Genomic DNA, 14,831 nt, shown 5'->3' on the forward strand with positions numbered 1-14,831 from the left:
TAGGAACGAATAACAAATGAATAACCTAGTTTCATTAAAAGGCACGTGTACGCCAATCCGCGTAATAACTTTGACACTCCAATTATTATAAAATATGTATCCTTAAGGGATTTTTTTGCGCGAATGCAAAATACTTTTCATACGTGCAACTGAATAAATGGGGCGTGATTTTCAATATTTCTTTTTCTAGAATTTATAACAAAGTAACTTTTTCACAAATGTTTTCGCTAACATTTTTACAACGTAAATGTCTTCTTTTGTAATTAATAATTTCAACATTTCTCTGAACAGTTTCGTTGCGATAAAAAAAAATATACAAAGCTTATGACGTGCTTGTTTAAAAATATTTATACGGAACAAGACTTTGAATTTGTCAGACCAATCGTTCTAACGAACGAATAAATTAAACGACTCGTAACAAAAAATTATTCCTGACCATGTTTCTCTTTGTGAAAGTAATTCAAGGCAAGTTAGATGAATCGCTGTGTACCCTATTCGCGTAGCATGTGCTTTAACGACCAGCGTGCAAGCGTTAACGGTGTGCTTTAGTTTCTCTCTGGTTGTGTTAAGTGTTTAAGTAATGAGCATATACTCACTACGGGCGGGTCGCATACGATCGACTGGCACCACTTCAGCCTCGAATTATAGCAGACGCAGAAACTGCAAACCGAAGGTCCCGGCTCAAACGTAAGATTATGTCGAATGGTTTCTCCTTGAAAGTCAGCACAGCTGTTGTTTATAGCATCTGAAAACGATTCTCAGCTTGAATATCTTTGCCATTCGACGGTCGGACGGGCGCAGTTACGTTAACCGTTTCAACGCCACTCAGCGTGATCATGCTGTACGCGTAGTGTGGTGAACTGTGTCGCGATGTTTGGTTACGATTGTCAATTCACAACGCGCTCGGTTCCGAACGTAGCTTGTCACTAGTCTATCAGAGTTTCCTCTCGTAATTACTTTTCTTTCAAATAATCGTAAACCAAATAAAGAAAAAACTAATGTATAAATTACCTCTTGAATTGGAAAACCAATTACAGAACGTCACACAAACAAAAGGTAAAGCACGAATATTTGGCAACCTTTTGACTCTTTAGTGTAACGTTTCTGATATAGCTGATGAAGTGAAGCGTGAACGCGTTGAACGGTGTTTCGACAAAAAAAAAAGAGCAGTGCAATCGAGTTGATCGGCACTTCTCGTAAATAAATAAACGAAGCGCTATTGCGCTTCATGGTACAATCCGATACGGATTTTTAAAACATCCCTGATACTGAAACGGCTAATAGCGTTACGAAAACGATCGTGCCAGGAAATTTTTGTTCAACGGATCCGCATTGCGGCTGCCACGATGCTTCTACGTAGCATTGATGCTTCATCGATGAAGAACGATTGAAATTGGATATTCGATTTCTTACTGGGGAGAGAGTTTTCATATCGTGTTTACTGTTTCACTTCGCAAGTGTGCTTTACAGTATACGTTAGAACTTGAAATCGAGCTATTTGAGTTAAAGTCGCTTGAAGCTTGAAATGACGTTTAAAGGATATAAGAATAATAGAAGGCTAAAATTCAAAAGTGTATATACGTACATATACATTTCAATAAAAATAGCAGATAATCTCAAGTAAAAAAAAGTAGATTCGCGCTAGTAAAATAGTTTCAAAATACTTGTGAAAAGTCAAACGACTTGACTAATTAAAAATGGATGTAAGACCTTAAAGGACAAAGGCGTATAAGAGTATCAATTAAGTAACAAATTCACAGTGACAAAGAGGTTTCCAGTCGATCGAATTCAAATAAATCGGCTAATTTGAACGAAACTTTAGATGCACGAGAAGCGACACTCGTCCTCAAGGACTACGAAAGTTCTACTGGGATGAATGAAAACTTTTGTCTGACCCGGTGTGTATACACAAGATGCGCGAATCTCGAGTACAGCTTGCATTAATTAAAGTAATTGGTTGGTTTGATCAAATTAATCGATTTAAGCAAATCACTTTGAGTCCAATTACCGGATGTCATCGATGCTACGTTGAAATGGCGAAGACCATCCAAGTAACTGATGTCCTCTGTAATTATTTGTTAATCATGCGCGGAATCAGAACGATTCGACCTCGTTCCAAAGCAAATCGTTACTAGAGTAGAGACGGGAATTAATAATTCGTGTCAATTGTTCGATCGTGTTCACAAATTCAAATGCGGTTGAATGGCGGAAACCATTTATAACACGTTCCATACAGCGTAGATCGCATACACGTCTTAGGATGTATTTTTGGTACTTATATATACTCTATATATATTCTTACTCTATATATACTTATATGTACTCTATATATATTCTCTATCTTAGATATACCATAAAATATTTCGTGAAATCGCGTATTCGTGTCTAATGTCAGGGATTCTCTTTCCATAAGTCTGCGCTTTCTATATTATCTTTCTTCCTTATCAGTAGGCATTCTCACAATTTGTGATTAATACTGCTCGTACAGGAATGTTAGGTTTTTGACGTTGTAAAATTTCACGTGAAATAATAATGCCTATATATTGACTAATTTATCAATTAATTAAATCCGTGTATATCAAGTTTTCTATAATTTAGTATTTTCGTGTAACTACAGAAATTTGATGCAATATAAAATTTGATTAAAACAGCGATTCATTAGGAAACGAGAATAATGATGCAAATATTTTTTGTAGCCATTATATAGGATTTCGATCGCATAATTCATCAGTATCAACTTATCAGTCTTTAACGGAAGAATAGAAAGAAGGGCAGGCGGTACACAGACCGCAATCATGATCATTTTCATGTAGACTGTCAGACTGCCGTACATCTTCGTTAGTCGTCAAAAATCGCGATGAGAAGCGTAAAAGAAGTGCACTAGCCAGAAGTATCTGCGAAATCAGAATACACTCGTTTTCGCATGGTTGGATCAATTTCGCGTGGGACTAACCTGATTGAACCTAACGCGGGATAATTGTGTTAAGGGAAGTGATACATTTACACTGTACATGAGTGTGTGTGTGTAAGGGCCAGAGGGCGTCAAGGTCTTAGTGGAGACAAAAGACTGTTGCCAGATGTTAGAAGAATCTAGGATAGTCGGTTGGCGACAAGCGTGCGTGCAAGACGTTCTTCAGAGTGTAATATAGATGTATAACTGTTGCGTGGGAAATATAGTCAATTATTTGTATTCCCAAATCCTCGAATTTCCTTAACGTGGTAGCAGAGCGTGGTTACTAGTTTTGCAAGATATTTAGTGCGTGGTTACGATCTTGCGAGTGAGTTTTCAGTAAAGAAAAAAAAACTTTCAGAGGAACAAAATATACTTCGAGCACGTAGGAACGCTTGAGCAAGAAAAGAAAAAAAAAGAAGAATCAATTAAAATGGAGAGATCGGAAATCATGATACCTATATTCGATGGTGAGGATTATGGAATGTGGAAGCAAAGAATCACGATGTTTCTCAAATATAAGGAATGCGAGGTTGTTACAACTAGAATGAAGAACGAAAGAGACGATGAAGACTGGGACAAAAAGGATTTGAAGGCAATAAATATAATTTATAGTGCAATATCGAACAGACAATTGGAGTATGTTAGGGAAGGAAAAACGGCGTATGATATAATAAAAAGGTTCGATGAAATGTACTTGAAAGAGTCGACGGCACTGCAGATCGTATGCAGAAGGAGATTGGAAAATATAAGACTGGAGAACTACAGTGATTCAGCATCATTCTTTAACGATTTCGAAAAATTAATAAATGAATTAAAAAGTGCGGGCGCACAAGTAAGTGAGAGGGAAAAGCTGAATTACATGCTGAATACGTTACCCGAAGAATACAGCTACATAGCGGACATAATAGACGCATTGAAAGAAGAGAATCAAACGGTAGCGTATGTGAAAAATAAAATGGAAATAGCAGAGAAGAAAAATAAAACCAATCGAGGAGAAAGGCAAACCAACGCCTTTTCTGCAAAAAAGGAAGGATGCTTCAGATGTGGAAGATTAGGACACTTTGCGAGAGAGTGTCAAAATGGCGTCCAAGCGGGAAGCAGTAACGGCTATTGGCATGGGCCAACACGTGGTCGAAACAGAAGAAGAGAGAACAAAGGCAATACGAGCAGAGGACGTGGAAACTTTCATCGTCAATCAAGAACCGGCACGGGCGAGAATGGAAACTCAAGAGCAGGCATATGGACAGCAACGGCGCACGCAGCAAACAGCAGTGAGACGAATGAAATAAGTAAGAACGAAATAGTGTGGCTATTAGATGGCGGTTGTACCGATCACATAATTAATAATATAAATTATTTCGATAAATCTATCGACCTAAAAGAACCGGTAAATATATATTTAGGCGATGATAGATCGATAATAGCGACAAAAGTTGGGAATGTTATAAGTTATTTTGAAGCATTCGGAAAACAAAATAAAATAAATATGAGGAAAGTATTTTACGCGAAAGAAATGTCCGCAAAATTGATTAGTTTAGGTAAACTAACAGACAATAAGAATACGGTTATTTCCAAAGGAAATATTGCGAAAGTAATAGATGAGGATAATATACTTACAGCTGTAGCGTTCAAAGAGAATGGGACATATAGAATAAAAAGTATATTGAAAGGGAAGAAGCACTTAGTAAACAGCGCCGAACGTAGTGGTATGAGTAAAAAGGAAAGATGGCATAGGATGCTAGGACACGTAAATTTTAAATATTTAGAGATTTTGGGCAAAGAGCAGCTAGTGACTGGCATACCGAATGAATTTGAAAAGGAACTTTTGAAATGTAGGGTGTGTATAGAAAGCAAAATGCATAACTTACCTTTCAAAAATAATCGAACTAAGGCTAAGGAAATACTGGAAATTATTCATACGGACGTATGTGGTCCCTTTAAGACTACCGGATTCAATGGAGAAAAATATTTCATTTCATTTATCGATGATTATAGTAAAATAACTAGGATCTATTGTATAAAATCAAAAGATGAGGTCTTTGATTCTTTCGTACAGTTCGTAAATGAAGCCGAAAATTTAACGGGCAAGAGGTTAAAAATATTAAGATGCGATAATGGTAAAGAATATTTAAATAATCGAATTTATAAATTTGCTAGGGATAAAGGTATAAGAATAAATAATTGCCGGACATGGCGCGTTGCTTGTTAGCGGAAGCGAAAGTACATAAAAGGTACTGGCCGGAAATAGTTTGAAACACCAGCTCAGATAAATGACCCTCTAACTTACCTTTGTCCTCATCGACGTCAGTGATTTTAAAGCTAGTTATAAAGTGCACTTCTCAGCCAGCGTCCACGGCAGTCAATATTATTTAACGGGTCTTGACGCGATGTAAAAAGGGAAAAAGGAGGAAAGAAGGAACAGGGAAGCAAAGAGGAAAAACGAATTTTTCATTTTCTCGAAACTGGATCAAGTTTCAGGCTGCTCGCCAAAGAGTCTGTAGCTAACGAGACAAGATTAGACAAACCACGCTTTAAAATCCCCACAGAACTATAAGAATCCTCGAAATCAATACGATTCGTCGATCCATCGCCTGATTAAAAAATGAGATAGGATGAAGCTCACTAGTCGGCCTTTGAACTTTCAATAGTGATTCTTTGTAAATGCTTGAAATTGACGCTTGGATTCCTTCCAGATTAACTAGCTTTGCCCCTCCCTCCCTTTGTCTATTTTCTTAGATCGACTTAGACTGCCACAACATATTATCTTTCTTCTTTTCTTTTCTTTTCTTTTGATCTTTTAAAGCCCTAAATCGCTGGCTATTTTGTATACTATATATTTTGTACACTCAATTACTCTGTAAGTCATAAGTACATGTTTTACAACGTTATTTGTCATATTTCAGTTAAACCCCAGAAAAGCCAAAAATATATTTGCAGCGTGTTTTAACGCGTCCCTGGCAAAGATCTCAAAAACGAGTTGCGACACAATTTAAAGCGACAAATAGCACCGCGTGTCTCATTGTGGTAACACACGGTTCGCCAGCTTTTTAAAAGCGCTCTCCGTTTGCTTTTTCCTCTCTTCCCTGTCTCTTCGTTTTTTCTTAACGAGCAAAACCATTTTCGCGAGGACGAGAGTACGGAAATGACGTACTGGCAATTTTGTTTTGTGATAACACAAGCAGCTCGGTTTCAGTGAATTAAACTTGGCCCCAAGCTTCTACTTATCCCTACCTTCCTTTCCTTTATTTTCCCTTCTATATCGGTTTTGCGGTTTTCCACATTTCCATCACAATAAACCATGTTTTTTCTCGATTTTACATGTTAGCCAATGATTCACGGCAAAAGCGTCGACTGTAAAAATATTTGTAGTTGCAATAGCAACAAGTATGTTTTCTCAAATAGAAAATATTGGAAGCGTACACGCTGGCAAAACAATTCATGAATAGCTCGTCCTCTGCTTGTTATTTGTTTCGATACTGTTAGCAAACAAATTCATGAAACATACTGGTATAGCGTAAAATGAACATGAAAGTTTTGCGTACACTTGAGAGCTGAACTTTGGCTGTTATACGTATATTATATATATACGCACACAGTTATGTATATGTATATATATGTCGGAGATGAAAGAACACTGGAGCCTTTGGAATTTTGGATAATCCCGCAACATTGTAACCTAGAGTCTACTATAGCTGTAATTGAACAATTGTAGTTATTCAATCCGATTGTAATTGTTCGAGAGTTGTGATAATGAGCTTGGGCTCAAGGCGACAGTCAGTCGCCGAACGTAGCCGCGTTCAATGGATGAACGCTTTGCCGGAGCAAAGGTATGGAGTAATTCTATAGCTCTCCTTAAAGGAAATATTCGTGGCGACACGCGACAGTAAACATTCCAACGGTTTCTGTCCCGTGGCTCGCCACACGCAGACCCTATTCTTCGAGTAAAATGATTGCCAGATGTCAATTGCGTCTCCGGAGTAGATGTTCAGCTAGCCTGAGGGCCCGTCATAAATCTTAGAATTTAGTTGACTAAAGTCCTTCAAACAAACAGTCTTTGTCCCAGCTACGGGAAGATAGGAGAGACCCATTTTTCAACGAACGGCGTCTCCCACTAGCAACTTTCCCTCGAGGGCGGCTAGCATCTTTTTCTAACCACCGATATGGAGATTGACCAATTAGCAGCAACGCCAAATTCCCTCACCTTCTGAACGAAGGTTACCCTCGACGAATCCGATGATCTTGTGCCTTCAGACACACCCCATCATAGTTTTCCTCTGCAGCATCATCGCGACGGAGAGTCATTCTCTCGTGAGGTCGTATTAGCGAGTCTCGTAGAGTCTGTACGCTCGGTGGATATTCCACGTTTTCGCAAAGAGTCCGACTTAGATTTTTGTGAGCACGTACATCTACCTTCCCGTTGTCCGCGGATTCGTTATTGACCCTAAGACCAACATCACTAGTATCGCGAGTGTCCAACCGCCGCGATTGATTGCGGAGTCGGTAGCATCCATACTCGTATTAACAGACCGTACCTTCGTTATAACACGACGATGGCCGATTTCAATGAAGATTCATCAAATGCCCACAATGCCCTTATTCCTGACCCTTCTCCGACATATATAAATCTTATAAGATTATCAAGGTATTAAGCTAACCAGAGGGGGACATCCAACCAACACCATCGATTGCACTCAGCTTCTACCATCCAGTCAGAATCCACGCAATCTCCCGATCGCATACAACAAGACGATCCGAACTTTGAGGACAGGATATTACAGCGTATTGAAGAAAACCATACGCTAATCACCCGGATTATTGCCGCGGAGGAGGATGTCAGCAATAATACCGTATAGACCATATTAAAGAGAAAGAACGTACAACCACATATAGTTCGTAAACGGTACAAACGGTAGAATCGAGAGCGGAAGAATGAAAGACATGGCGTGTCTTACAGAAAATAGAATCTTACTAAACCAAGGGCGACTTCAACAGTACCACTAAGGTACTTTGCCATAGACCTCGGTCTCATTGAACGAGCAATGGAAACGATATCTTCAACAGATAAATTTCCTGTTGAAAATAACAACGTGAGTTCGTGCTCGCCATCCATATGCAGATGCGTTAGTTATAATGAATAATAACTAGAAGATAATCTTAGTTACAATCGATAGATTTAACACTAAACCTACCGACATTTCGTGTTACCTATTCCTACCAGGCGCGGTTAAAATGACCGCTGATTTAAAAAGTAATTGTTTTTATAATTTAACTTAAATAATGGTTAATTTATAACCGAATGTATATAAAATGATGATCTGTCAGAAAATATCGTCCAAATTCACTTTTATTTAATTTCAATTATAGACTTAAATAAAATTACACTTTAATTTATATAGAGATATCTTATTCAACTCCGCTGCATTTTTTACAAATTATCTTATTATCAAATGTACATTTGCCGCATACATATTTCCCGCATGTTGAACAGATTTTCAAATCTGTAGTTTTGTAAACTTTACAATTTCTTACTTAACAAGTTTTTCGTGATAATGTATCTGAACTTGTTGATAGTTTTATAGCATGATTTTCTTCCCACGATTCTGTATACTCAACCGCGAGTTCCGTAGCTAATTGGAATAAAAATTCCTGTCTTGAAATATTTTCACCTCGTATTTAGTGGACACCGGTGCTGACACTTGTGTTTATCCGCGCAGTAAGATCCGCGGACACACGAACAAAACCGACTACGAACTGTTCGCGGCCAACGGAACGCGGATCGCGACATACGGTACCGTTACAGTTCCCCTCAATTTATCGCTACGCCGAGCTTCCAAATGGCGTTTTGTAGTGGCCGATGTGCAAGACCCTTGCAACAAAGGGCTCCTCGACACAACAACCCGACTATCGACGAAAGGACTCGCCGCCACGGCTGACGTGGCATCGATAAAAACAATCACCGAAGATTAAGATTAAAATCATTGATTATCTGTTAAGCGGTCTAATAAATTCGGTGTGCTAGAAGATTTATCGAGTTCTCCAGTTTGTAGTATATCTTTGGAAAGAATTATAATTTCGTTATTTATATACACATATCTAATAGCAAGATCTCAATTCAGCTACCAGATTTTCATAAGACGAGGTCATTGAATAAACGAGAACGCTTCAACGTTACATTTATGAGATTAAATAGCTTTTATTTTTTGCTATCTTGGACACAAACAATGATTTTAACATCGATTTCTGCTTTTCGAAGTTACGTTGAAACAAGATTTACAATTTTACAAAGCTTCTCCCTAAAGCATCATGTTCATTGAAACCCAAAATTATTAATTATCGGTACGAATTTTTCGCATTAATGCTACCTAAACAAAATCATAAAGCTTACTTAGCAACTTCACAACTTCTCCTACGTTTTGCTATATCAACGACAGGGATGAAAGGCACTCCCGTACAATCAAATCTTCTTTTATACTGTATTTTTCCTAAACATTTATTGACATGATATAAGTCATATGCAATGCCTTTAACACTGTTGCCTTTTTTTAAAGCATGATATATCGCTTTTTTTACCTTTTATCTTTCAAGATGCAAAGAAAGGTTTAAGATATGCTTTATTCAGAACGAAACGTACACTTATATAGTTACAAAACGGCTGATGACTATATCATCAACAGAATACAGATTAGGTTGTATTAGGTTATCCAAAAAGTTTCTATTATGTCTGATCTACTTTGTTCTACAGTTATTTCTACATATCTTCTTATTCTATTTTTTATTCTACAGTTAGAACAAAATGGATCATACATAATACAATAAAATTTCCTTATAATATTATATATATTTCCTTATATTATTTCTATATTATTTCCTTATAATAATTCTAACTTTAATATTTTGTTGCATATTCATTTGCATGTAAAAGGACTTCTAAGAGTTTTGATATAGATTCGATTAATTTTGTTTGCAATGAATCTTGTGTTTTGTCCGTTAGAAAAGACCGACTTTTACAAATATTTTGGATGCTTCGTGTAAATGATATAACAAATGAAGCACAAAAGCACAAAAACTAAATTTATGTTCATTGCGGATACCAATATTGGTTACATACAAACCATTTTGCCATGTTATGGCATTTTCACGACTGAGAAATTAGTCAGACCTAATCTCCCAATAAGTACAAGAATAGTTTTACAGTTGTGCCAAAACTTATCACAATCAAACCCTGAAGCTGCAGGATACCATATTTATACCGACCATTATTTTATTTGTATTCCCTTGGCTGATGCATTATTAAGCACGAAATGTCACATAACTGGACCTATTCAAACTAATGGAAAATTTATTCCGAATAATATCAAAAATCGAAAAATTGCGGAAAATGATATCGTTGCCTACAGACGCAGACATATTACTACTGGCTTGGAGAGACAAACGAATCAATGTTGTAGCACTTGTACTACCACAACTATGAAAAACATCACTAAAAGTACACGAAGAGAAGGAACCAATATAGTGAAGCCAAATGTCGGATAAATTACAATAAATATGAGGTGGTTTAATATGCAAGTGCTCAAGAAATGCTCTAGATATTCAGCAATATAGTTTATTTAATAACCAACAGTCTACAATCAACGCTCCATGTTTTTCCACTATGTTTGCTTCGCTGTTACACTGGACCCTTCGTACTTCGCTGCTCAAGACCTAATGAATCTTTGGACAGATTCTTTTCTTTTCTTCCCCTTCGATATCCACACTACGCACGCGTTCGTTAGGTGTTCGAGACCGTTGCCACGTACGTCTTCTTCCAAATATTCGACGGAAGGACCGTAGGTATATCGATGGTACATTAGGCATGTCGGCCTTACACTTTCATGGTATAACGCTTTGTGTCGCGAAGGAGTCCGCTGTCGGAAGGAGTTCCGTCGTCGAGTGCCGCTACAAATATATAGGCGGTGTCGACAAAGCAGACCAGTATACAGCTACATACTGTTTTATACGAAAGTCCCAAAAATGGTGGCGGAAATTACTTTTTTGCGGATTGGAAAGATCAACAATAAATTCTTACTTATTAAATAACGCAAACCAGGAGAAAAAGAAAAAAACAAAGTAACGCATTTGCAATTCGTACGTCGCTTGATGGGTCAATTAATTGGGCATTTTCGTGACGCCGACCCCAAGAATACTTCATTAACTTCTGGAACAGCAGAAAGACTAAACGGCCTTTTACATGTCATTCGGCGAGATGATACAGAAGGAAGTAAAGATCGTGTGGTATATTGCAATCGGAAAATCAAAGGTAGAAGAAGAGAATCGATGTACTATTATGCCACTCGTTTGGTTAAACCGGCCCTGCATACACGCAATTGCTTCGAAAAATACTACACCGTGCAAGAATATGAAAGGAGTCATAAATGTAGTATCGTGAGCTGCTTAGCGCTGTAGATGCCGCTGCTGGGTACGCTTTTTTCTCATTTTTTGTATTGTGGAAGAAAAATCGGACTCCGGTCGCCGGGATTCGAACCCGGTTTCCGAACGTTCGCAACCTATGGCGCTAACCACTGCGCTGCCGTCGTCCGACACTAGTTAGCGTCAAGTGGTGGTATTTGCTATCGAGTACCACCACAGGCCTTTTCTCCATGATACTACATAAACGTAGCAAAAGTAAATACGTTTTCCTGGATTTTGACCAAAAATTCTGTTATATTCAAATAAAGTCCTAGTTTTTATAACGCAAATGTTTTCTCACATAGGATTAACACCAATGACTAAACGGATAACAGAAGAATTAAACGAAGTGGAAGTAATACAGTGCATGAAAATACTCTTGAAATCAAGCGAAAACATGAAAAGATCAAATTCCATACCCGGATTACCTATAGAAATCATACCTATAGAAATCATCTAAAGCACAAAAGATAAAAACAAGAAAAAAGGATAGTAACATGGGGAACCAATCATCCTACAAAGAATTAGTACATTAAAATAAAAGATCAAACGCAACGGTGAAAAATTACTAGCGTTGCTGGAAAAGAAAAAGAACAGCAGAGAAACAAAGAGAGTGAATACGAAATTAGGAAAGCTTTCCACAACTTCATAAGAAACTACTGGAAAAGTAGAATGGAAAACATATCCAAATAAAAACCCAAAGAACTTTCACCATCGATTAAGTGCGTCTTCCGCCCAAAAAACCACAACATAAGTGATATACTCTGACACAACCAGAACGGATACAAATAGGAACTCATGAAAGCCGACATGTACCGTCACACAATTCAACGAAGACAATAAGATAATCATTATTGATAACCACGAGAAACTAAACATACGAACATAGAGAAATAACAGTTATTGTCTGGATGGCTATAAAGTATAAGGAGAAAGCTTAGGATATTGGCAAAGACACCTGAATTTCAACTGAAATATTCAGCATATACCGAATGGGTAAAACGGTCAGGGTCTGCTTGGGGGTACGTGACTGTTGAGCCGCATGGGCACGCTCCGCGTTACATAGACGAAACCTCGTGAGTATCTCCAAATAAAGGGCCTAAAAAGGCTAATTTGGGAAGTCATAAACTAATCGTCTATACTAAGAGCACGCATTCAAACAGTCCATATACAAAATAGCCACATAAGAATATATCAAGTAACAAGCATAATCGCACAAACAACGAACAAACGGAAGCAACGCATACGCAGTTGACGAGCCAGATTTAATCCTATCTAACATTTCCACAAATTAAAATTAGTTAGAACTAACCTTCAAAAATGAGCAATAAAAAAAGATTATCGAATTTGGTAGGATAGATTTAAAAGAACCTACCTACCACATTTACACATTTTTCACACATCTACTCCTGCAGTATAATATTTAACAATTGACTAAACGCCAACTACTTCTCGATTCTGGAAAACTAGAAAGGCAGTAGCATTAAAAAAAGAAGGAAAAGCAACAGTGATCCTGCCAGCTATACCGATCAATTAGACTCTTACGCAACATTAATAAAGTATCCGAATCTATGATAAATAACACTATATACATTGAAAATAACCTAATTCCGCTCACCCAATTTGGCTTTATACTTTAACATTCATAACGTTAACATAACTTTAACATTCATAACATTAACATAACTTTAAAATTTAAACATTCAACGATACATGCAATTACAAAATTCATCATATATCTCTTGGGCAAGAGACGTGAGTGATTAGGTAGATTAGGTATTCAAAGATTTAGAGAGGGCATTGAACGCATTCTGGCTGGATTTCTTTCCTTAAGCTCGAAAAAGAGAGCTTTCCACACCGCGTAATAAAAATAATTTGGAAATTACAAATTAATATAAGCAAGAAACTGATGCTTTTGTACCGACATCCAATTTGATCTTGTTAAGGGAAACTGCTATATTCGAAATTTTAAGCAAAATTGACCTTCTTTCCCTCTCTGCCGTAGCTCGTTTCGTTCTTCCATTATAACCTTTTCCAAAATTTTCAGGGTTATTATTGAAATTATTAATTACCTAGCACTCCCATTAATTCTTTTCCCAATTTTTTGGTTTGAGACATTTTTTGTGAAAAAAATCTTTTTTTTACATAAACATATAAATTTTTACACGGGACTATTCAAGTATGTCAGATTTTTCTGCATTCACTGAAAAATAGCAAAAAAGTGCATTTGATATTGTCCGAAATTTTTTTGTAAAGTTCCTATATCTACTCCGGTAATTTCTGATGTTGTATCTGGATATTCAAAAAATTTTCGGGCGATATTGCCATTATTATTCTACCCAAATCCTCATGCGAGTTTATCAATGATTCAAACAAACTGGACCCTAAATTAATCTTAAATCCTTAGCTTCTTATCTTGTCTCTTCTGTTTATTTTCCGGGTTATTCCTAATTCCTCTATTTTTAGTCTAAAGCTCCATTCGCAAACATAAGTCGCAATCTAAATGTAAAAAAATTTCATAAATTTTAATAATAATAAATGCTGAAAGACCATATTTATAATTTTGTTTCATATTTTCTCCAGTATTACCGAAATCTTTCGTATTTTTATGACGAATTATGTACATTGAGCTGGACTTGGGACTTGTTAGATCTTGAGCAACTTTCCCATCGAATATCGTTAAGTGCTGATGTCATGGTGACAGCGATCATTTCTTCCGTGTCTCCGGCCAAGTCCGGAGCATCCAGAACTCCGTATGGTTCTGTTACTACCACTCGAGCGACCGTGCTCTCCTGGATGGTTTGGTAGAGCAGGTCTTGCGCCTGTCTTGTCCAAGTTGGTCTGAAGGATGCACATTCTCTTAATTCTCTTAAGTGATTGCTCCCATGGCTTCCTCCGCGCCAGCCTCCTTGCTCGCGTGCTTAGAGTCGGGGGTTCCCTGCGGCGACCAGCCTTCTTTGTTGCCACTTGCGACCGCAGATCCGCGGGTGGTTCCTCGTGTTTCCTTCTTCGGCGTGGAGGGGGGGAGCGAAGGCCGATCTCCCCATCCTGTGTACCAATGGTGCCCTTAGAGCCTCGCACAGCAGACACGTCGGGTTCACGGCAATGCATCTTTTGTCTTGGTATCCCGAGTCACCGCATCTGTAGCACAGGTGTCCCATATCCTCCTTGGAGGCGCATGTCTTGCTTATGCACACAATCTCCAGGAATCTGTAGCATTGCAAAAGTCTCCGCTTGATGGCTTTGACCTTCGCTATCGACTATTCTATGGCGACCTCCCCAGCCTGAGCCAGTTCCCTCCCTGCCCTGGTATCCACACAGATCCAAAACCGCTTCGAGCCAAGCGGATCTCTCCCAGTTGGACGTCTTCCGTCTTGCAACCACCCTCCTTCGCCAGGGTGTTCCTGATTTCCTCCTTGGTGGCCGGAATGTC

At 38.0% G+C, this 14,831-nt stretch overlaps 2 protein-coding genes across 2 annotated transcripts; both read left to right on the forward strand.

The window, feature by feature from the left end:
- Positions 1 to 9,997: 9,997 nt before the first annotated feature.
- LOC117240326 lies at positions 9,998 to 10,486 on the forward strand. The gene has a single exon (XM_033506306.1). It carries the CDS (start codon positions 9,998 to 10,000, stop codon positions 10,484 to 10,486), a length of 489 nt encoding a protein of 162 aa, XP_033362197.1.
- A 572-nt stretch (positions 10,487 to 11,058) lies between these two features.
- LOC117240327 lies at positions 11,059 to 11,993 on the forward strand. Its single transcript, XM_033506307.1, has 3 exons — positions 11,059 to 11,360; positions 11,600 to 11,614; positions 11,704 to 11,993. The coding sequence occupies exons 1-3, from the start codon at positions 11,090 to 11,092 to the stop codon at positions 11,856 to 11,858; spliced, it is 441 nt and encodes a 146-aa protein (XP_033362198.1). The 5' UTR covers positions 11,059 to 11,089; the 3' UTR covers positions 11,859 to 11,993.
- Positions 11,994 to 14,831: the final 2,838 nt, after the last annotated feature.

Source organism: Bombus vosnesenskii, unplaced genomic scaffold (genome assembly GCF_011952255.1).
Source record: "Bombus vosnesenskii isolate JDL3184/JDL3185 unplaced genomic scaffold, Bvos_JDL3184-5_v1.1 scf7180000014617, whole genome shotgun sequence".
Classification (NCBI taxonomy): domain Eukaryota; kingdom Metazoa; phylum Arthropoda; class Insecta; order Hymenoptera; family Apidae; genus Bombus; species Bombus vosnesenskii.